The following is a 25,336-nucleotide window of genomic DNA, read 5'->3' on the forward strand; positions in this document are numbered from 1 at the left end:
TTATTTTGTCTCAATGGCGTAACTGCCAAACTTTTCTTTTTTTCCAATGACATTTTGTTTAGTATTCAGGTCGGGTCTTATTATAATAATATAACACTTAGGTAAAAATATACAAGTCAGCAGTCCAGTACTGGAGGCTAGAATGGCGAATATTTCAACAGCCGTCATATATTTCCCTTTAGTGCTTAAATATGCAGGAAAAAACGTCATCCATACACAACAGAAAACTAACATACTAAAAGTAATGTGGGAAGCTTCATTAAAATTGTCAGGCAGCTTTCTTGATAAAAAAGCAATTATAAAGCTTAGCACGGCTAACATTGTCATATAACCAACGGCAACATAAAAAACTATAGCGGACCCCTGATTACAATGCAGCGTCATTTTTGCAGATCTATCAGATCTATCAAAATCTGGAAATGGTGGATTAATCAAAAATCCCACCACGCATATTATAATTTCCCCAATAGAGCAAACACAGACTAAGTACATTGATGCTTGAGGACTCATCCATCTTCTTGATTTACTTCCAGGCTTTATATTGTTAAAAGCGGCAAGGACGGTTACAGTTTTAGCTAAAACGGAAGAAATGGCGATGGTAAAGACTATTGCAAAAGCCGCCTGTTGAATATGACATGTTATTGTATCTGGCCGACCAATAAATAGTAAAGAACAAAGAAAAGATAAGGTAAGAGAAAGAAGCAGAATATAACTGAGATCTCTGTTGTTTGCTTTGACTATAGGGGTGTCTTTGTGCTTGAAAAAAATAGCAAGAACTCCTAAAGTAAGGAGAGAAAGCTGAACGGCAAAAAAGCATAATGACACTCCAAGGGGATCGTCATAAGAAAGAAAGTCTATGGTTCTGGAAATGCACATGTTTCTCTTCTCATTAGACCATTCATTTTCTGAACATGTTATGCAGTTCATCATATCTAGTAAAAAACAGAAACATCTTAGTAATAAATTATAATTAGATAGAAAGTAATATTATGACTATGTTCACACTACGTAAAACAACGGCCGTAGTTCTCGCCGCAGAACTACGGCCGTAGTTTTGCGGTGAGTAACATAGCCTAATTTGTAATGGGATCCTGACCGGAGCGTACACACATCGTATGCGGTGCCGGAAAAAACTGACATGTCAGTTTTCTGCGGCCGGAATTCAGTGAATTACGGCCGCAGAAAGACCTGTCAGTTCACACAGTGAAGCAAGCGGCTCCGGCCACTTGCTTCGCTGTGGGCTATGGGAAGCTCTGATGCGGGCGTGCGCTGATGCGCCCGCATCAGAGCTCTGTGGCCGGACGGATCATCCAGCCGGTACTTAAGTACCGGCTGCAATGATCCGGGCACAGACCGGCGGTTCCGTGACCCGGCCGGGGTCACGGAACGGCCGGTCTGTTACGTAGTGTAAACATAGCCTAAAGGTGAAGTCAAGCAAAATTTTTATTAAAGTATTGTATTGCCATCCAAAAGTTATACAAATCACCAATATATACTTATTACGGGAAATGCTTATAAAGTGCTTTTTTCCCTGCACTTACTACTGAATCAAGGCCTCACTTCCTGGATAACATGGTGATGTCACGACCCGACTCCCAGAGCTGTGCGGGCTGTGGCTGCTGGAGAGGATGATGGCAGGGGGATGCTTAATGTCCCTCCAGTGCCCTGTGTCCTTCAGTGTCCCCCTGCCATCATCCTCTCCAGCAGCCACAGCCCGCACAGCTCTGGGAGTCGGGTTGTGACATCACCATTTTATCCAGGAAGTGACATCACCATGTTATCCAGGAAGTGAACCCTTGATGCAGTAGTAAGTACAGGGGAAAAAGCACTTTATAAGCATTTCCCGTAATAAGTGTATATTGGTGATTTTTATAACTTTTGAGGGTGGAAATACAATACTTCAATAAAACTTTTTGCTGGACTTCTTCTTTAAAGTAAGTAAAATACAATAATATATAAAATAGTATAAATTAGGAATCATATCGATGAACTAATAATTTTTTTTAATTAATTAAATTTGTTTAGAATTGTACCTATAATTTTATTATTGCAATTTACATGGGATTAATAGGTGCAACAAACAGCAACTCCTGTCTAAGACAGGTGTCCTGGATCCTGACGTTACTGTCACAAGCCACATGGGGATAGGGTGAAATTCCTTTGTATTTCTATATTTCGGATGTATACCTTCTGAGGCGGGAATGGGCAAGTATATCATCACATGCAGGTGAAACCATGTCTGCATGCTATGTCCAATAGCTGTATAATGTTGTCGATATTCAGATTAGTAAGATGACATCTAATATCAACACTACAAAGGATACTGTATGTGAGGCTGACACAAAGTAGAAAGAGGCAGCACTCCAAAAATAAAGTGAATAAAGTGGTTCTTGTTTATTCACCCAATTCATTGGGTCAATTGTGATGTAACCGGGACCTGGGTCTGGGACCACGAGGTTGTGCACACTGCCCTGAGCCTTCAGCCGCACAGTGTCAATCTGCAAGTCCATTTCTCTGTATGTGAGGCTGATGTGTTTAACCCCGTAAAGCATTAACGTCATTTGTGGTAACTTTTGACATCACCAGTCCTAATCTCTCCTAAGCTATCAATCAAATCTGACTCTATCATTACCATGCTGAAAGACCCAGCTAAGACCGATCTTCAATTGTCTTACTGAGGGAAGGAGGTTATTGACTAAAATCTCATAATAAATGTCCATTCTTCCTTCAATATGGTGCAGCTATCCATTTCCCTTTGCAGAAAAGCACTCCCAAAGTATGATGATTCCACCCCATGCTTCACGGTTGGGACTTTGTTCTTGTGGCTGTACTCATCCTTTTTCTTCCTCCAAACAGGGTGAGTGGCGTGAATACCAAAAAAGTATATTTCTGTCTCATCTGGCCACATGACCTTCTCCCATGCCTCCTCTGGATCATCCAGATAGTCATTGGCAAACTTCAAATAGGCCTGGAAGTGTGTTGGCGGGAGCAGAGGGACCTTGTATGTCTGCAGGATTTAAATCCATGACAGTGTAGTGTGTGACTAACTGTAATCTTTGAGACTGTGCTCCCAGGTCATAAAGGTCATAAACCAGGTCCTCCCAGACCAAGGAAGATTGACAGTCATCTTGTGTTTCTTCTATTTTCTAATAATTGCACCAAAATTGTTGCCTCCTCACCATGCTGCCTGCCTATTGTCCTGTAGGCTTTGTGCAGGTCTACATTTTTGTTCCTGGTGTTCTTAGACAGTTTCTTGGTCTGGGCCATGGTGGAAAGGTTGGAGTGTGATTGATTGAGTGTGTTAAGAGGTGTTTTTCAAACTAACAGGTCTGTGAGAGCCAGATTTGTTGCTAGTTTGTAGGTGATCAAATGAATTACTTTATACAATAAAATGCAAATCGATAATTTTAAAAAAGCTAACTTTTTTTAAATATATCCTGTCTCCAACCGTTGAAGTGTACAGTACCCACGACAAAAATTACACTTTTCTCTATTCTTTGTTGGTGGGGAAACATACAAAATCGGCAGTGTATAAAATTCTTATTTTACCCACTGAATATATAAAACAGTAGTTAAAAACCCCAGACCAGATACTTCAGTTCATACAGACACCAAATCAGGCCCTCTAAACAAATACAGATCCCATACCAGACCCCTAAATAAACATATGCCAGGCTAGACCCCCTAAACTAATACAGACCTGAACCCCCAAGCTAATACAAACCCCAGACCTGAATTTAAAAAAAAATCCTAATTACACCCTATGCAAATACAGACCAAACAGATCATATCCCCTTATTGCAACTTATCTAATAAAACATGTCATCCCATAAACTGGAGCACCAATTATACACCTTCACATTCGGGATGAGCGAACTTTTGAAAAGAACCTAAAACGAACCTTGCAATAACGGCTGAATAATTGCAGCTACAATAGTGGGAGTCTGATAGGGTATAGTTTCGTTTAGTTGCAGTTGCTATTACAATGAAAAAAATGGAAAAAAATCAAAGTGCAAAAATAGTGAAAAAAAATTAGCCAAGGTGTTAGTGATTACACGGGACATAGGACACAAAGTCCCTTGACCCAGTAGGGTGGAAAACAGACATTTGACAGTGGAACCAGCAGCAGTAATAGTACTGTATTGGACCCAGTGTGGAGGAGGGGGAGGAGGAGGCAGTAGCACTTGATTGCAAACAGCCTAGTATGGTTGAAAAGAGACTATTGGAGGAGGCGGCACCACTTGATTGCACCAAGCCAAATATGATTGGGAACAGACTATTTGAGGAGGAAGAGGCAGTACCTGATTGCACCAAGGCCAGTATGATTGTGAACAGACTATTGGAGGACGATGGTCAGTGTTGGAGTGGTGGCCTGGGATTCCTCGCTGATAATGTTGGATACCACACTTTTCAGAATACGGACGAGTGGGATGATGTCCTTGATGCCTGCTCACAGTCGAGTCCTCAAAAGGGATCAATTGGTTCGAAGAAACCTGTGCACTATGAGGTTTATCACATGTGTGGTATGACTCCCTGTTGCACTGCAGAGAAAAGGTTCCTTCCTTTGTGGGCTACAACACTTCCCACCGTTAGTTGACCTTGGCTTAGCCATTCATATATCTCCTGCCCACTGTGGCTTCGTTCACCCAGGCTCACAAAATGGAGGACAGCCTGAGAGCGCCGGGCCTGACATCGTTGGTAAGACACCGGGGCAGGTTGGACTGCAGTCAAAGAACTGGCCCCCTAAAGCACCGTGGAGGTGACAGTGGCAAGAATGGGCTAAATTTCTGGTGGTCTTCTGGGGGAATGTTGACCCAATGGGCAGTAACAGACATGTACTGCCCTTGCCCATAATTAAAGGACCAGACATCAGCACTGGGGTGCACGGTCTTGGACACCAAGATACCCAAAGAGTCGCCAACATTTTTCTACACAACTGTGCAGTGATGGGATAGCCGATGGTACAGCTGATGGGACTTTTTTTGGACTTTTTTTGTTTCTGGGACAGTGATGGGACTTTTTTTTGTTTCTGGGACAGTGATGGGACCTTTTTTTTGGACTTTTTTCGTTTCTCAGACAGTGATGGGACTTTTTTTAAAAAAAAAAAAACTTTTTGTTGCGGCTAAATGGGGTTCTTCTATTTTTTGAACCTGATTGTAAATGTATGAACTGATTTTCCCTTAATAAATTCTATAAGCTGAACATTGAAGTTGCTTTCATGCCTCTTGGTTAATTCTTGGTTAATACTTATAGACAGCACATTACATTTTTGATTTAGCAGTACCCTGGTATATCTGAGACTAATTTACAGAAAACCAGGATACAAGGGATTATACTGTAGGTCTATTCTGGTCTATTCTGTGACAAAAGTACAATTTTGCGTCGTTACTGTTATTTTTACCGGATTCGTAACAAACTTTCTCAAAGTTCGGTTCGGCCCCGAACCGAACTTTTCCCAAAGTTTGTAATGAAACTGGTTCATAACGGTTCGGTTCGCTCATCCCTACTTCACACCCATCCATAGTTGATTCACACAGATCTTGCTTTGGGAGCTTTCTCACTGTCAAGACTTTTCTAACCCCTTTCAATTATATGCTGACATTTTTTAAAATAACATCTACATATACTATTAGTGCTCTCTGTGCTTCTGTGTGTTGGTCATGTTCTGGGCAGTTTCTAGGTAATTTTGACTACAGGGCGAAACTTCATAAAAATGCCCCCCCCCCCCCCCCCCCTTTCTCATTCAGTGACTCACAGGTGACATCTTTTTTGACCTGAGGCATTGCTTTCCTTTTCCTCTCCATTTGGTCAAGACCACCATGATGATTTCTTGCAGAAACAATATTTATCTTTTCTGAACCTGCCAGACAAACATCCTAGGCTCTGCACTTTTCCAGCAACTTCCTTCCCCTTTTTTGTGTTGTGTGCAGTAAAGTCAGTAGGTATGTGGGTTGCCCCTGGTATGTAGGATGCCCTGCTGTGCCTCCATATAGTAATAATGTCCCCTGCTCTGCTGTGCCCCCACTTATAATAGTAATGCCCCCTGCCCTGCTGTGCCCTCCATAAAGTAATAAAGCCTCCTGCTGTGCCCTCTATAAAGTAATAATGCCCCCTGCTTTGCCAACATATAGTAATAATATCCCCTGCTGTGCCCCTTATATAATAATGCCCCCTGCTGTGCTTCCATATAGTAATAATGCTCACTGCTGTGGCCTCCCTATAGTAATATTGCCTCCTGCTGTGCACTCCATATAGTAATATTGTCCACTGCTCTGCTGTGCCCTCCATAAAGTAATTAAGCCCCCTGCTGTAATAATATAGTAATAATGTCCCCTGATGTGCCCTCCCTATAGTAATATTGCCTCCTGCTGTGCACTCCATATAGTAATAATGTCCCCTGCTCTGCTGTGCCCTCCATAAAATAATTAAGCCCCCTGCTGTGCCCTCCATATAGTAATAATGCCCTCTGCTGTGCCACCATATTGTAATAATGCCCCCTGTGCTTTGTCCCCATATTAATAATCCCCATGTGCTCTGTCCCCATAGTAATAATCCCCATGTGCTCTGCCCCATAGTCATACTGTCCCCTGTGCTGTACCCATAGTAATAATCCCCACTGTGCCTTGTCCCCATAGCAATAATCCCCCTTTGCTCTGCCTCATAGTAATAATCCCCCCTGTGCTTTGTCCCCATAGTAATAGTGCCCCTGTGCTCTGTCCCATAGAAACATCCCGCCCTGTGCTCTGTTCCCATTGTAAATCACAAAAAAAATATTATTATTACTCACCTAATCCTGGCATGGAGGGGGTCCCTCTATCTTCTGATCTTCTCTTTTGTTCTGGAGGAGCGGAAGGGGCCCTCCAGCAGGCGCAGTGACGTCATATTACTGCGCCTGCTGGAGAGAGAGAGGATGAGTGCGGCGAGCTGGGCAAGTGAATAGCGGGTCCCTAGCAAGTGGTTGGGTGGCGCTGTTGACGGGCTGGGCAGGTGAAGAGCAGGATCCTGGGGGACAGTCAGGCGGCAAGTTGGGTAGTTGAAGAGAGGGTTGCAGGGGGGTGGTCACTTGGTGCCTGGCCAGGGCAAGTGATGGGTGCCCGGCTGAGCGCCATCTCGGGGGAGGGGTGGCACTGCTGAGTGAGGGGCAGGGGGGTTCCCCCAGCGCCCCCACTAGCTGTCGGCGCCCCGTGAAGCAACCCTGCCCGCCCGGCGCTGAAAACGGTGCTGGTTATGTTTTTGGGTCACTTCGAATGACTTAAGCCCAATTGTATACATAAGTTTGTGGTAGGAAAATTAAAGTGTGAGCTCCACTGGGCAAAAGACTGATCTGAATGATGGCAGTATATGTAATATGAAAACAAATTCCTGTTTGGATGTGGAACAATCAACAACAAATGTTTTGTAGTGTTTACAGGGAACATGTGAGATTTAGCTTGTAGTCAGTAATATTCAAGTCTATGCAGATCTTACCTGTGGTATTGGTGATCTCCCCTTCTGGACATAGAATGCAATCATAGCAACATTTTTGCTCTGATTTTCTAAGTACCTTTCTGTATCCAGGAAGACAACTTTCACTGCACACTGAACGAGGAACCTGAATAAAGCATAGTAGAAACTTAAGTAATAAAATGACAATTGGAGAATTACATCAATTAAGTATAGATATCAATGAAAGCATTTCAAAACTACAGTAGCTTTGTTGCGTGAGTCTTTGTCTTTATTTTTATTAACCCCTTGTCTCTGCAACCTGTTTACATTTGTACATTTGTTTTAAGTTATTCACATGGATTGAACGGGTAGGAAGATTGTGCCAAGGCTTGGTCCCCGCGTACTGCGCCGTTCTATTCCTGGGCACCGGCCGGGGCTGAAGCACTGAAGGATAGCTGGCCCGCCCCCAGTGAGAGGAAACCCCTGCCCCTCTAGGATGCGACTCTATTACAACACAACACACAATCTGTGCTGTACTGTATTATATATGAGCTGTCAGTTACACACTGACAGCTTATGCGATCAGGCTCCTTACTCAGTCTCAATGCATGGGCCTGATCACCTTTTAAAGTAGAACTCTGGGCTGGGGTAATTTTTGGCAAAGTGCCGTGGAGGAGGAGTATGGAAGAAGTAACATGCTTTCCCCTCCTCCACTCCAGCACTGATGTCTCCTGCAGCTCCGGTCCTGGCCACAGCTGGGTAGGGACCTGGAACGTGACGTTTCAGTCCTGCTAAGTGGGCCTGGCACGTCACGTCCTAGGTCCCCGCTCTTACCAGGAAGCTTCTGGGACCGGAGCTGCGGGATACCGGCATCAGCGCTGAAGTGGGGGAGGTGAGAGCATGTTACTTCTTTCAGTCTCCCCCTTCCCTGGCACTCTGCAAAAAAATTTCCCCAACCTAGAATTCGCTTTTAAGCCACATGTGCTCAAGGTAGCCATGGAACAGAGAAACCGGCCGGTGCCTCTGGGTTTCTCTGTTGCCATGGCTACCTTGAGCCCATGTGCACTCGCAGAGCTCTGAGGAGAGACAGAGGGAGCCAATCTCCCTTCCATACTCCCCACCGAAGGCCGCATCCATGAGACTAACAGCCAAGAGAGGAGCGTTGCTCCTCTCCGGGCAGTGGCGCTGGAAGGGGTGAATGTGAGCTTGCTGACAGAGACAGCAGGGGGAGGGAGGGAGCACATGACATGCCTACTCATCATAATGCAGAAACTACCCACATTATTTTGCATTAGGAGATTAAAAATACTGTGAGCTGTCATTGATTATCAATGGAGCGGGCAGTCCAGATAAGGCTGTGGGGCGAGGCAGTGCTCCTAACAGTGCTCAAAGATTACACCGACTGATAACCCGGGACCGGCGCCGAGGAGGACGGTAAGATACATAATTTCCTTCTCAAGGCACTAGAGGGGACTATCAGCAGGTTAGATACCTCTAACCTGCTGATGGGTCCACACCTTGTGGACAGAATAATGGCCTTGTACTCATGCCCGTCAGCTTGTGGTTTGCTCTCCAGTCCTATTGAGATTTACAATGGTGCACGACAGGGTTGTCCCTTGTCTCCCATGCTTTACGTTTTGATGATGGAGCACCTGGCGGTGGCCCTCAAGCAAGGTCCTGCAATTAAAGGCGCAATGATTGAGCAGGACCGCCACAAATTGGCACTGCATGCGGATGATCTCCTGCTATATATTTCTTCTCCTGTTACTTCCCTTCCTTCTATCCTTCAGGCATTTCAACGGTTTGGAGACCTTAGTAACTTTAAAGTCAACCTGTCCATAACAGTGGGTCTTAATATCTCCATTCCACAAGAGGAATTCAGTGCAGTCAGAGCCTTGTTTCCTTTGGCAATGGCATGAGGATTTCTTTGTTTACCTGGGAATTAAAATTCCTTCTGCCCTTAGCTCTCTTTTCGGACCTGACTTCCTATTTTTTAAAACCGACTTTATGGTATGGAAGGATGGCTATTGTAAAAATGGACATCCTTCCTAAACTATTGTACATTTTCCAGACAGTACCCATTGTGGTGCCAGTGGCCTTTTTCAAGACTCTACGTAAGGCTATGTCGAAATTCATTTGCGGTAGGAGCAGACCCGGATTAAATTGTGTGGAGTCCTGGACTGGGTACACTACAGGGGCTTAAAGAAATGGGTTGATTTAGAACTTTCCCTATGTCATATTGACCCCTCCCTTCTCCCGTGGATACCTCCTGTGGACAGCCAAGCTTTTTTAAACCTCCCCTACCTAATATCGCATATGCTCTATGTCTGGGATAGATGGGTTGCTAAACATGGTCTGTCCAAAGTCGCAGGGCCGCTTTCCTTAATTCTTCCAAACCCGACATTCCAGCCTGGATGGCAGATGCATAAATTTCTCCTGTGAGATCGTTCTGCTTGCCCTAGAATACGGGACTGCGTGACTGGTGATGTCATTTCTTCTCTGGTTTCCGTTCAAGCTCGGTCTATAGGGCGTCAGCTGTCCTGGCTGGAATACGGGCAATTGACTTTATATATTCCGACTCTCTTCCCAAGGGTACTTATACACTGACACTTACTGATTTTGATAGCCTGGTTGTAGCACCTTCTGCTATTCCGCACTATATCTCGGTTATCTACCAGATTCTGGTCAATACTGCCAGCCCTGACAGGGCTTCCTTTTTTATAGGTGGGAGAGTGATCTTAACACCTTTTTTGACAAACAGTCTCTCCAGAAAATTTGCGAACTTTCGCATGGTATCTCCATGGCTGGTAAAGCGAAGGAGAAAAATTATAAAATTATTTCACGGTGGTACTATTGTCCAGTCACCTTGCATAAGATGTTTCCCAAAGCCGCTGCTGGTGATGCTTGATGAAGGCAGGAGACATGTTACATATTCGGTGGTCATTCCCCCGACACTGGAGAACACCCACTATACTCCCAATTGCAGAGTGGATAGGGGAACTTAGAGAACTTGGCAGAGTTTGATAAAGTTTGGTTTCCTTGGCACACGTTCATGGATTCAGAGGAGTTTCTATCTCTAATTTGTTAGCTCCAGGCTCCCCGAGGCCTTGTGGTTTTGAGCCTGTGTGCGAAGCTGGCCTTGACATCAGCCCCTCCCATTTTTGTAGGGTTGTCAATAAAACCAGATTACACATAACCTGCTGATGGTTCCCCTTTAAAGCTGTTTAGGAGCCTATGAAAGCTTCATAGTAACCATTGCTGAGGCTAAAAGGGTATGTTCACAGCACACTACTATATCAGTACAGTATGAAGCGGGTGAGAGTTTTAGAGATCACCTCCACTGACCTGTACTACAGATAGGAATTCTTCAGCACGTCAGTGTACAGCATAGTCTGGTGAGAGTGCAGTTACAGTCTGTGTACTAACCTTGTCTGCAGTGAATTGCTGGCATTCATACCTGATGGCCAGTCATGTCTGAATAACATGACATGTAAAAAATTACAAGGCATTATGTACATGTAATAGAAGCACTGTAGTGGAATTTTACTTTTAGGGTGCGTTCACATGTACAGGATCTGCAGCAGATTTGATGGCGCAGATTTGAAGCTGCAGATTCAAAGCAAATCAATTCTGCGCCATCAAATTTGTTGCAGATCTCCTGCAGATACTGTACGTGTGAACACACCCTTAAGCTGGGTTCACACTATGTATATTTGAGGCTGTATTTGTGAGGCTGTATAGCAACCAAAACCAGGAGTGGATTGAAAACACAGAAAGGCTCTGTTCACATAATGTTGTAATTGAGTGGATGGCCATCATTTAATGGCAAATATTTGCTGTTATTTTAAAACAACGGCTGTGGTATTGAAATAATGGCCGTTATTTACTGTTATATGGCGGCCATCCACTCAATTTCAACATTTTGTGAACAGATCCTTTCTGTGTTTTCAATCCACTCCTGGTTTTGGTTGCTATGAGGACCTGACATGAGGACCAAATACAGCCTCAAATATACATAGTGTGAACCCAGCCTTAGGGTGCATTCACACGTACAGGATCTGCAGCAGATCTGCAACAGATTTGATGGTGCAGATTTGATGCTGTGTTCAGTTATTTAGATAATATCTGCTGCGGATCAGGTACATGTGAACGTACCCTTAAAGAAATCAACAGGGGTTGTCATCTCAAGCAGTTTTACAATAAAGGGGTCATACAGAGCTACAAAAACATGGCCACTTTCTTACAGAGACAGCATCACTCTTGTCTCCAGTTCGGTTGTTGGTTTTGTGACTCAGTTCCAAGTGAATGGAGCTTAATTACAAACCACACCTGAACTGGAGACAAGAGTGATGCTGTCTCTGGAAGAAAGTGACCATGTTTTTGTAGCGCTGGATAACCCCTTTAAATCAATGGCCACTAGGTGTATCTTTTCACTGTTTATGTGTACAGCTACTACACATCCACATTCATTAGCAGAGAATCCTGGGGGTGCTCGCATTGTATGGTCAGCTCTCCTATCCCACAGCACCAAAACCTCTGTAATCACACAGTGACATTATACTAACTGAATTGTTGCATAACAAAGAGCACTGTCTCCTGGTATAGTTAATATAATTAGAAAAAGTTAATAAATAATATAATTGGCCTAAGTTAATATACAACCTGCATGATGAGCAGGTGTCTTTTCTTGTGTGAGTGCGCAAAGGACTTGGACTTCGTGTTTAGTCTCATTTGATATGGACCACAGGTTTTCCATATGTATAACACTGATTAAAACATAGATAACAAAAAATAAAGTAAATATATTGCAAAACTGCTTGTAGTCACAACCCCTGTTGATTTCTTTAAAAATAAAAATATTAGGTATGGTTTAAATTGTATATCATGAATGCCTGAGCTCCAGAGTGAACATGGAGAGAGGTGGCGTGGTTATTTTACGCTGTATAATTACCTTTTTGAAACTTTTATGCCATTGGATCGCACTTTCATTCAAATTCAACTGTTTCCCAAGAGGAGCAGATTTGGTATAGGTTCCAATTTGATTAATCTGAATTGTATTATCAGGAGTCATTAACCAGTTCAAAATATCATATTTCCCAGGAATTTCTCCATTGTCGAAAAAGAAATTTTCACCCGAATTTGTATTGAAATTCACACTTTTTAGGAATTTGTTAAGCTGAAAAAGTAACAACATCTCTAAGTATGACTTAATAGATTATGGGGGAGATTTATCAAACATGGTGTAAAGTGAAACTGGCTCAGTTGCCCCTAGCAACCAATCAGATTCCCCCTTCCACCAGTCTGTGAGGAATGAAAGGTGGAATCTGATTGGTTGCTAGGGGCAACTGAGCCAGTTTCACGTTACACCATGTTTGATAAATCTCCCCCTATGTATACTAATTTTATTATTTTAAAGAGGTACTCTTTTCAAATCAATTGGTTTTAGAAAATTACAAAGAAAAGGATTTCCATAAAAAAAATGTCAAGTCTTTCAGTACTTATCAGCTGCTGTATGTCCTGCAAGAAGTAGCATTTCAAATCAAATTCAACCTGAAATTGCTAAATATTTTGGAATTCATTTCAGGTAATGCAACCAAAACAGCAGCCACAATTGCATTGCATTCAAAGCACATAGCAAATACATAGGAGGACATTTATTACATCTGGCTTTTTTTTTTGCGCTGGGCTTAAAAACGTCCCCGCAGAGCCAGTGCCTCATAGATTTATGTAGAGGTGCACTGCCTCTACATAAATCCCATGTGCGCCAGTGTGAGCACGTAGTGAAACCTACTGATAGCTTGGAGCTGGCATAGGTTTCTTTAACATTTTTCAGTGTAAAATTTGTACACTGAGCGGACACAGAGCTGCACCCCCTCTCCACCTCATATCCGCCCCTCTGGTGCAATAGGTGTAAAGGGGCCTGATGTGAAAATTTATTTGCACAACAAGCGTGGGCACATAAATTCATTCGCATCTGGCCCCTCTATGCCAGATAATGTCCACTCCGCACCATAAGCATGCATGCTCATAGTGAATTGTAGTAAGCCCCATTCAGTGCGCTAAACCTCACAATGCCTTTGTCTGGCTACAAAATAGCCATATTGGAGGGACTATTGAGAGAGTCTGGTTCTGCCAGGGCTCAAAATGCACAGTGTCCTTGGCCCAGATTTACAGATTTATTAACCTGAGGATCGAAAATTTTCTGATTTGCCCCTTTTTTTTTTTTTTTCATTTTCTAATATGTAAAATCAGCTTTAGGCTATGTTCCACTTCCCACAATGTAAAAATAATGATCATGATTATTAATAACTCCTGTTGTTTTGCAACAATGGCAGTTATTTGCGCCTATTTTTACAAAGTCTTAGAAAGGCTTTTAACCCCTTAAGCACAGAGCCCAAAATAATCTTAAGGATGGCGCCAATTTTCAGTTTTGTTGTTTTTCATCCTCAACTTCTAAAAGTTTTATTTCTCCATCTATAGGGCCAAGTGAGGGCTTTTTTTTTTTTTCAGGAACAGGTGTCCTTTGTAATGGCGCCTTTTAATCTACCATAAAATCAATGACGAAACCCCCAAAATATCATTTATGGAGTGAAATTGGGAAAAAGTAAAATTCTGCAAATTTTGGGGGGTTCTGTGTCTACATAATGCACCTTACGGTAAAACTGACATGATGTCTTCATTCTAGTCAGTCTGAATACAGAGATATGCAGTTTATATAGCTTTTCTAATGTTTTAATGTTTTACAGTCTTTTTAACAGAAACTTTTTTTGCAAATAGGTATGATTAAAATGGCCCCTATTATGACCCCAATAACACTTTCGTTTTTCACCTATGGGGCATAATTTCTTGCGCCATGATCCCTAGTTTATTTGTACCATATTTGTGTGATAAAAAATCATCAATCCTGGCATTTTTACTGCTTTTCGTTTAGACCATTCATTTTTGTATTAATTTTAATACATTGGACAATTACACACGCTACGGTATATAACACCTTTATTTATTAATTTTTATATGTTTTTATTTATAAAATTGGAAAGGGGGTGATTTAAACTTTTATTGGGGGAGGGGCTATGGCATGTTCTTTAAAACTTTTTTTAAAAAATTTATTTTCACTTTTTACACTTTTACATTTGATTACTAACACTGATCATTGCTATGCCATAGCATCTAGCATTATTGCATAAAGCCTGCTCTATACACTGATCGCCGATCTAACTGCTGTGAGGAAGGTAAGTAACCTCCGTCAGTCACAACGATCGGAACCCCCGCAGTCACACTGCGGGGGTCCTGATCAGACAGTGCAGCTCCTGTCACTGTTGTAAGTGTAAATTGTAAGTATTGTAAAATCGCGGCACTGCAGAAGTTAATGGCAGGCCGATGCACGATAGTGGCGGCCCGCCATTAACAGTGAGGACCTGGCTGCTGATAACAGCCGGACCCTACGTGATATGAAGTGAGCTCAGGTGTGTACAAGGCAAGCTTGTATGACAGCCTGCATGCAAGTGGCGATTGCAACCGTGTCCTGTATTGGGTTAGGTTCACAAATTGTATTTTTTGACGTCTTTGTGGACTGCCGTCATTTTGAGGCCAATTATTGTCCGGGATTTCAAAATAGCGCACATTAATTGGCCTCAAAATGGCAGACGTCCAAAAAAAATGGCCATCACACAACCAAAAAAAGACAGTGTGTGAACCGAGCCATCTGGGTATTTTTTTTCTTTTATGTGCCAGCAATACTGTTTTTAGACACTGTCACACATCTTTTTGCAAAGAAATATTACACACCACTGACAATACATGTGGCCAACCCACATTTGTGGGTTCTTGCCCTATTGCCAGGGGCCACGACTACTGTATATTTTATAGTTTATGCATGTTTTTCAACCTAACAGTTTCCTCTATTTTTATACTGTCTCTTTTAAAATGTATGAACAAAACTGTGATACTGATTAACTAAAATTTTTAACAGGTTTTCACATTACAAAAGAGAAATTAAAAGACACATTACCCCCGCTCATCGCTTGTACCGACGAGCGGGGGTAATCCTCTTACCTCCGTCCTGTAGGATTGGCCATCTATGGATAGAGTCTGTTCTCAGACAGGCTCTATGCATAGATCGCCGATAACACTGATCTATGCTATGCTATGGCATAGAACAGTATATGCAATCTAATGATTGCATGTTTTACTGTGCAATATAAGTGTTTTTTTTTTTTTAAGTGTAATAAAAAAAGTTTTTTAAAGTATTAAAAAAAACCTTTATAACCCCCCCTCCCCAATAGAAGTTTAATATACTTCCTTGCCCATTACAAAAATAAAAATATAAAAAAATAAATAACAAACATTATATATCGTAGCGTGTGGAATTGTCCGATCTATTAAAATATAACATTATTCTTCTGGTGCGGTGAATGCCGTAAACGGGAAAAAAAACACCAGGATTGCTGATTTTTAACCCTTAGAGGACCAGGCCAATTTTTATTTTTTGCGTTTTCGTTTTTTCCTCCTTGAAAGGCCATAGCACTTGCATTTTTTTCACCTAGAAACCCACATGAGCCCTTATTTTTTGCGCCACTACGAGTACTTTGCAATGACAGGCTGAATTTTTTCATAAAGTACACTGCAAAAGGAGAAAAAAAATGTAGGGTGAAATTGAAAAAAAAAAAACACACGCATTTCTTTTATTTGGAGGGTATTTATTTTTCAACGTTTGCCCTGGGGTAAAACTGACTTTTTATATATGTTCCTAAAGTTGTAACAATTACAATGATATGTAACATGTATAACTTTTATATTATGTGATGGCTTGTAAAAAATTCAAACCATTGCTAACAAATATTTGTTCCTTAAAATCGCTCTATTCCCAGGCTTATAGCGCTGTTATCCTTTGGTCTATGGGGCTGTGTGAGGTGTCTTTTTTTGCGTTATGATGTTTACTTTCTATCGATACCTTGATTGCGCATATGCGACTTTTTGATCGCTTTTTATTACAACTTTTCTGGATTTCTTGCGACCAAAAATGCACAATTTTGCACTTTGGGATTTATTGGCGCTTACGCTGTTTACCGTGTGAGATCAGGAATGTGATTAATTATTAGTTTGGGCGATTACGCACGTGGCGATGCAAAACATGTTTATTTATTTTTATTTTAACATGGGAAAAGGGGGGTGATTCTGACTTTTATTAGGGGAGGGGGCTTTTTATTAACAACAACATATTATTTTTTTTTTTACACTTAAACCAGAAGCCCCCCTGGGGGACTTCTAGTATAAGCACACTGATCTCTCATTAAGATCTATGCTGTATAGTTATACAGCATAGATCAATGATATAGGCACTCGATTGCTTCCGGGTGCTGCAGCTGGAAGCAATCGAGTGCCGAGCCGGGATCAGCGCCATTACGGCGCAGACCCCGGCCCGAGATGAACACGTGGATCGCCCCTCCGGGACAACGTCCCGGAGGAGCAATCCACCCCACTAGACACCAAGGAAGGGCTGCATAAGATAATCGGATGCAGCTATCAACTTTGACAGCTGCATCCGATTACTTAATTAGCGGGCACGGCGATTGGATCGTGCCCGCTAATAGCCGCGGTCCCGGGCTACATGCGGCACCCGGGACTGCGGCGGTTCAAAGTGTGGCCGCCCCGCACCCTCGCTCTGAACAACCGTATGCGGCCCTGGACGTACCTGTGCGTCCAGGTTCGTCTAGGGGTTAAAAATTATATATCAGAAAAAAGTTAATAAGAAGCAATCAAAATTTTTCTGTTACATCAATATAATATTACTAAAAACTAGAGATCATGGTGCAAAAAATGACACCCCAACCAGCCCTGTAGGTGGAAAAATAAAAGCACTATGGCTCTTAGAAGGTGGGGAGGAACATTGCATTAATTTGGCCGGGACATCGGTGCATCAATGGGCTCGGTCTTCAAGGGGTTAATGAAATCATACCAACAAAATCCTACCAATGAAATCAGTTACCCTGCACAATGAGCCTGATTGACTCGCAGGGCTGGCACAGTGAGCTGTTGAGGCTGTAGCCTTCTTACATTTGCCTCTGCTGTGATGTTTTGGGAAGCACAGCAGCCTGTCTGGAAATCAGGCTTATAGATGTGTACATACTAAGATGGCCCTAGATAGTGCCAAGCTAACGGAGAAGCATAAACCCCACCTCTAGACAATCTCCCGGCCTAAACAAAGGCATTTTTGTTGACACACACTCATGAAGAAATTACAACACTTGTGGGTAAAACTTATGGAAAACAAAAAGTTCACAATGGGACATTGCTCTGTTCATATTTTACGGGAGGAATTTCAAGCAGAAATTAAGAGCGGATTCCTCTTCAATTCCTTGCCTATTCCTGAGGGAAATAGAGTATTCAGCGAGAAATTCAAGAGGAAAGTTTTCTGCTTGAAATTCCTCACCTATTCATTTCTGGTAAAATAGGAGCAGAATTACAAGAAGGAATTCAAGCAGAATTACAAGAAGGAATTCAAGCAGAATTACAAGAAGGAATTCAAGCAGAATTACAAGAAGGAATTCAAGCAGAATTTCAAGAAGAATTCAAGCTCATTGACTTCTGTAGGATTCCTCTAGCAAAATGCACCCAAAGAATTGACATGTGAATTCTTTAGGCAAAAAGCAGATCTGCGGGGGAATTTTCAACTTGGAAATTCTGTAGTGTGAACCAAGAAGCAGAAAGCCAATTAAAGCCAATGTACATTCACAATGTTCATTTTTTACGGGCGGAATTTCCATGAGTGTTCCTCAGTGTGAACATACCCTTAGCGTGCACATACCCTAACAAATAATTATGTAAAGTAAATGTAGTAATAATAAGCCCTAATAAGACAAACTTTTGTAACTGGATATTTTTTCAATAAAAAAGAATGACTGTACCTGTGATACCTGGAATGTTTTTTGAAAATACGATTTGTAATCATTCTTTGTATTGCTGCTTGAACTCATTAACCAGTTGTGCAATCCATGTGCAATGGCGTATGTAGCTCTGTAAACAGCATACGTTAGCCTAAAATTCTTAAGATCAAAGTTTGACCCATAGCTTAATAACGTTTCTTTTCCAGTGCAATTTCTAGTCGTACCTATAATATTTCTGTAAATGGTGTCATTTGCAGGTAAACACCAAAATGCATCATACCACACCAATGCAGTGAATATATCATCTAGAAACGAGGATGGATTAGCACTAGAAATATACTCTTTCAAGCCTGGAATTTCACCTTTTTGAACTGTAAACATAAGGGAGCCATTGAGCACATCTAAATATGTCTCCTGATTAATGGAAAGTGTTGCTGGTAAAATCCAGACTTTTCCAGACATAGAAGTCAATGTCATTGTGTACATCAAATTAACAAATGGATTAAATGTAGAGAAAATAATGACAACATTGGCAGATGACTTTTTGATAATATCCAAAGTTTTACTCAAACTGACAAGATACGAATTTGACATAATTTGAAAGTATTCTATACAAATTTCATTTTGAAGGAGCTGTTTTTTTAACTCACTACTAGCTTGAACATTATTTTCATCATCGGTAGTGATAATTCCTACCCACGTCCAGCCAAACCGGTTGAGGAGCTGTACAAATCCATCAAACTGATTCTGTTCATTTGGTACAGTCCGGAGCAAAGATGGGTATTTAATTTTATCATTTAAATCTAAATTCTGAGCTCCATAACTCACCTAAAAAAATGAGAATCCTATTAAGGCAAGAGAGCGTGATATTTCAGCTTATGAATTATTATTGACTGAACTTGATAGACGTGTTTACACCGGTTTGATAAATCTCCCCCTATGTCTTTCTTTTCCGCCCTCTCCAGCAACCCTATGATTTTTCTTTCAATATCTATTTTCTAGGTCAATAACCGAGTATCCTCACCACACTTATCCTATTTTCTACTTTTTCCATCCAATTTCTCATTTTTTAATCCTTATTAATGACTTTTCCCACCTATTCATTTTCACTTTCTGCTCCAATATCCAACTCCTCCAAGTCTTTCTTTTGACTTTCTGTCTTTCTATGTTCTCTCTAGATGTTAAAAGAAATTTTATCCAGTTTCACATTTTTTCCCTGTTGTATTGCCTGTTTTTATTAGGAATAGCAGCGATGGCAGTTTACAGTACATAACACTCCGGCAGTCCAGTATAACATACACATAAATATCTGGGATAGTAAGAACTCAACTTAATAGTGTAAATGGTGGTATAGGTGTATTTCGAGTGCACTACTTGGTTGGCACCAAATAACCTGTAAATATGTGTATTAGTAGTAGGTAGAGATGAGCGAACCGGGTTCGGGTTCGAGTCCATCCAAACCCAAACGATCGGCATTTGATTAGCGGTGGCTGCTGAAGTTGGATAAAACTCTAAGGTTGTCTGGAAAACATGGATACAGCCAATGACTATATCCATGTTTTCCACATAGCCTTAGGGCTTTATCCAACTTCAGCAGCCACCGCTAATCAAATGCCGAAAGTTCGGGTTCGGATGGACTCGAGCATACTCGAGGTTCACTCATCTCTAGTAGTAGGCTCTCTAGCAAAACTCCATTAAGATGACTAAAAGCAATAATATTTGGTATTGATTGAAATAATAATGTTTACTGAAGTATATACTGATAGATGTTTACTGGAATATGTGACATCATTTATAATTGTTATGATAACATGATAATACAATAAAGAAGAACAAGAATAATAATCATATATAGCAAAAGAAATATGGTTAAAAACAGGCGTGCCTTAAACACATGCGTATCGTAAAAAACATCCGAATATAGTCTTTGAGGTATTCATGCAAAGTACATGGTTTTATCCTTTGGCGGCGTTGCAGGGCCCTTGCAAGTCGCTGATAATGGACTACTGTGCTTATGATGATTTGATATTTGGTCCTCTACTTATATATTGTGGTAGGTATTGTGACGGTTGATGATGATCAGTTACCACAAAAATTTGTATAAATGGTATATAAAACTGGTGGATGTCTACATCTCACCAGTCCCCTGGCTGTATATTCCCGGTATCTAAGGCCGTAGAAAGTGAGGAGCATATGGATGGAGTAACAGCTTTCCCTGTTGGTAGGTATCTCAGCGGGAGCTCTCTTTGGGATATGCGGCAGGTTCTTGTGTCGGGAGCTACTGGATCCGAGGAGATGCTGAATCCAAGGAGATGTGATTGATATCTACCAGTTTTTCCCAATGTAGCCAGGTATTCCCCCTTTGCTGGGCGTTCCACCCATAGTTTAAGCAGAGAGGGGAGTATTCGTCGAACATCCGATATGCAGAGTCTGGTGTGTGATGAGGACTAATGAAATTAAAATAGTACAGTATGTCTCTATATTGGATTTACCAATTGTCGCAACTCTTAGGACCCTATTACACAGTAACAATAATAGGCCGGATCGGCCCCATTCGGCCGATTATCGCTCTGTGAATTAGAGAGAGCGATCAGCCGATGATTGTGTCATCGGCTGATCGTTCATTTAGGGCCAGACCTAAAATCATCGTTCCCCCACCGCGCATGGCTACGGTTGAATAGCGGTGCACGGCGGGCGACCGACAATTTGAGAAGCAGCAGCAGCATACATTACCTGTCAGGTCTTCTGCTCCGCTCCGTCCTCCTCCCCGGGTCCCGCGTGCTCTAGTTTCAGAATGTCCTGTCAGCTGACGGAGCACTCAGCCAATCACAGGCCGGGACCCCCGCTTATATACAGGTACAGCACATATTTCATAAACTGTACTTGTTCCGACGCGTTTCAACCGTCCCAATTGTGGACGGATTCATCAGGGAACACACATAGCACTCCAGAGGATGTGCTTAAACAGATTCCTGCTGTAAAAATGTCCTCTCATTACAAAGAATTCTTATGGACCTCTTTCAAAATGGTAAAACACAATAATACAATAAATCGCTCAAAATAGGTGCGGTGACAAAGATCAGGTAGACCACCCCATATACATTTAACTTGATAAAGCAGACTGGTTATACTTAGCTAAACAGATGCTGGGTAGAGTAGTAGTGCCGATAGACATGATGGTTACCACGAGAATCCATGATCACCCCATGATGAGAGGGAGATACTGGCTCGTGATAGTGCCGGACTCTTATACCGGCTGTTGCGCTATTACTTCCGGGTCCCGGGTCATGTGACGATACGGTCACGTGATAACCGAACTTGATTCAAACCCTGGCCAAATACCCATCAGATATGCTGATTGGGATAACAGAACGCCTAAAAATTAAATACCGGGCAGCAGTCGAGTGCCAAATATAATCCCTGCTGTCGGCAGATGCAATGTGGGAAAATCGCCGACCACTTCCGGTCCTTGGAACGCATATGTGTTCCAAACGGCGGAAGTGAGTCACATCGTAGGCGGAGAGATACGGTAGAGAGTGGAGCGCATAATGCGTTCCACCCAGGAAATTTATGCGGGACTAGATAGAAAACATCTGTATACATAGGCCATGCTCAAAATTAACAGTATATAGATAGAGGGTACCAAGATATTAGCATACCAATATAGAAAACAGCACATCATGGTATAGATAACGGAGCATTATGATAAATGCCAGTATTACCCCTCCGGACCAGTAAATAAACCAATAGATAGTATGATATGGGGAAAGTGTAAAAAACACAAAGATCTAAGGCATAAGCAAGTAGTATATTAGGAGCAATGGGTGGACAGGTAACCATACATAGTTATCAAAAATTGGGGTCCCGAGTTGATACCCCAATTGACCATCCGCAGTATGGGGTCGATACCTAAAAACCGTCACCACGAGCAAACAAATGAGGGCATTTAAACAATAAAAGATGAAAACACAAGTGCTTCATTGAGACCCCTTGGACTCACAGTACCAAGTCTATAGATCCATTGGGTCTCTTTTTGGAGGAGGCATTTATCCAGGTCACCCCCCCTAGGTGAGGGTCGTAACACCTCAACCACCTGAAACTTGACGGCCCAGGGGTTGTCCGGGTGAACTTGTCGCATATGTTTAGCAAGAGGTTTATCACGGCTATGTGAAATATCTCCTACATGTTCCAATATTCGTCGTCGTAGTTCCCGTTTCGTTTTCCCGACGTACTGGAGGGGGCAAGGGCAACTTGCCAAGTATATGACACCTGTGGTCCTACAGTTGGCAAACTCCCGGTTGGTGTAATTCTTACCATCCGTCCCGCTGAAGGAACGTGCCGGTAGTATGTACTTGCAGGCCTTGCAAGACCCACACCTACATGTCCCCACCGCCCGGGCTTGTCTAAGCCACATATGTGTGGACGGAGGGGAATAGTGACTGTGCACCAGGCGGTCACCTAGATTTTTTACCCCGTCTGTAGGTGATCGCCGGTCTCTCATCCACTAGTTGAGATACCACAGGGTCAGATTTAAGAATCGGCCAGAAACGATACAGGATATCCCTAATATGGGGTGCCGATGAATCATAGGTCCCTATGATTCTTGTCTTGGAAATATCATCCATTGGTCTGTCTTTAGGCACTAGTAAAGTCCGTCTATCCCGTTTTTTGGCTTCCTTATATGCGGTTTTGAGTACATGGTCAGGGTATTCACGGTCACAGAATCGTTTGTACAGAACATCAGCTTCCTGTTTAAATGCATCTGGGGAGGAGCAATTACGTCGGGCCCTAAGGTATTGTCCCTTCGGGATACCTCGGCGGAGTGGTTGCGGATGGTAACTATCCCAACGCAACAGACAGTTACCTGCTGTGGGTTTACGATAGATGGCAGTAGTAAGCCTGCCATCTACCCCTTTTCTTAGGGTTACATCCAGAAAACATAATTCTTGTTCCTGGATTTCGTAGGTGAACTTCATCCCAATATTGTTGGTGTTAAGACACTGCATAAATTCCACAAACTGTCTACGCGTACCCGGCCAGATCACTGCGACATCGTCGATATACCTAGCCCACAATTGAATGTGCTGCTGGTATTCTAGTAGGTGATCACCAAAGACTATGGCCTCCTCCCACCAGCCCAGGAACAGATTTGCATAGGTGGGCGCCACGGGGGCGCCCATTGCAGTGCCCCTGAGCTGGTGGAAGATGTGGGAGGTGAATAGAAAATAGTTCTTGGTCAAAACAAATTCCAGAAGTTGTAAAATCAACACATTATGTGGTCTATCATGGACACTTCTGCTGCTTAGAAAGTGCCCCACTGCCTTTAGTCCTAATTCATGGTGGATAGAACTATATAGGGCCTCTACATCTATAGAGCATAGCAGGTGATGTTGTTCAAGAGTGACATCCTGGGTACGTAGCAACAGATCCGTGGTATCACGCAGGTAAGGTGGTAAAGAAAGTATGAAGGGCCTAAGAATTTTATCCAGATATATCCCCACATTTTGGGTTAGATTGTCAACACCTGAAACAATAGGGCGGCACTTTAAGGGTGTCAATCCCTTATGGACTTTTGGAAGTCCATAAAAGGTTGCCACCTGTGGTGAAACTGGATACATAAAGTTAAACTCATTCTGATCAATGAGTTTGTTACTCTTAGCTTGATCCAGAATATTTTTAAGCTCCTTCTGGAAGAGGGGGGTAGGATCGGACCGTAGTAGTGTGTAATTAGACCTATCCTTAAGAACCTGTTGACACATTGTTACGTAATCAGTATGGTCCATAATCACCAAATTTCCCCCCTTGTCAGAGGGTTTGATGACCAGGGACCTGTCCTTTTCTAGAGAAACCAGGGCCTTCCTTTCATCAAATTGTGTCCGACATTCGGGGGGCCTGTGTCCAGTTGTTCAATGGCCTGTGTGACGACCTGTATAAATGCATCAATGACATCATGGTCCCCCACTGGTGGCATTCTGGTGCTTTTGGGTCTAAGGTCGGTGAAGGGACCCGCCCCCGGAGCCCTATTCTGTTCATTGAGGAGGGAGGATAATGTATCAATGTTAGCGAAGTCTACTGCATCTAGTGTTGGGTCCTGATGAATGCGTTGATTTCTCATGAGAAAAAACTTTTTCCACTTAAGTGACCTGCTAAATAGATGGAGATCCTTAATCCAGCCGAAGGTGTCCCTTCTGTTGGTAGGGATAAAGGACAGTCCCTTCGACAGGAGAGAGATCTCCGCTCCAGACAAAGTATGTTGTGATAAATTAATAATTTGATTATCAATTGGAGACCCTGTATGATTCACCCCTGTGAGGGTGGGTATGGACCCCTGTCCAAAAAAGGTACAGTAGAAGTAGAGGAGGAGGGATTGGAGAAAGATCGTGAGTTGTGTCCACTTCCCCGATACATGTTCCCCCTTCCCCTTTGGGGGCCCCATGTCCCTGGTCATCAAACCCTCTGACAAGGGGGGAAATTTGGTGATTATGGACCATACTGATTACGTAACAATGTGTCAACAGGTTCTTAAGGATAGGTCTAATTACACACTACTACGGTCCGATCCTACCCCCCTCTTCCAGAAGGAGCTTAAAAATATTCTGGATCAAGCGAAGAGTAACAAACTCATTGATCAGAATGAGTTTAACTTTATGTATCCAGTTTCCCCACAGGTGGCAACCTTTTATGGACTTCCAAAAGTCCATAAGGGATTGACACCCTTAAAGTGCCACCCTATTGTTTCAGATGTTGACAATCTAACCCAAAATGTGGGGATATATCTGGATAAAATTCTTAGGCCCTTCGTACTTTCTTTACCATCTTACCTGCGTGATACCACCGATCTGTTGCTACGTACCCAGGATGTCACTCTTGAACAACATCACCTGCTATGCTCTATAGATGTAGAGGCCCTATATAGTTCTATCCACCATGAATTAGGACTAAAGGCAGTGGGGCACTTTCTAAGCAGCAGAAGTGTCCATGATAGACCACATAATGTGTTGATTTTACAACTTCTGGAATTTGTT

General features: G+C 42.5%; 2 protein-coding genes across 2 annotated transcripts in view; both read right to left on the reverse strand.

The window, feature by feature from the left end:
- Positions 1-22,725, reverse strand: LOC138769892 (extracellular calcium-sensing receptor-like). Its single transcript, XM_069948628.1, has 5 exons — positions 22,312-22,725; positions 18,333-19,139; positions 12,377-12,601; positions 7,468-7,591; positions 1-932 (listed from the first exon to the last, which is right to left on the reverse strand). Exons 1-5 carry the CDS (start codon positions 22,723-22,725, stop codon positions 1-3), a joined length of 2,502 nt encoding a protein of 833 aa, XP_069804729.1.
- Positions 1-25,336, reverse strand: part of LOC138768704 (vomeronasal type-2 receptor 26-like) — a 97,140-nt gene that overhangs the window by 67,084 nt on the left and 4,720 nt on the right. The window lies entirely within an intron of this gene.

The sequence above is a fragment of the Dendropsophus ebraccatus genome, chromosome 12, assembly GCF_027789765.1.
Source record: "Dendropsophus ebraccatus isolate aDenEbr1 chromosome 12, aDenEbr1.pat, whole genome shotgun sequence".
In the NCBI taxonomy this organism is placed as follows: domain Eukaryota; kingdom Metazoa; phylum Chordata; class Amphibia; order Anura; family Hylidae; genus Dendropsophus; species Dendropsophus ebraccatus.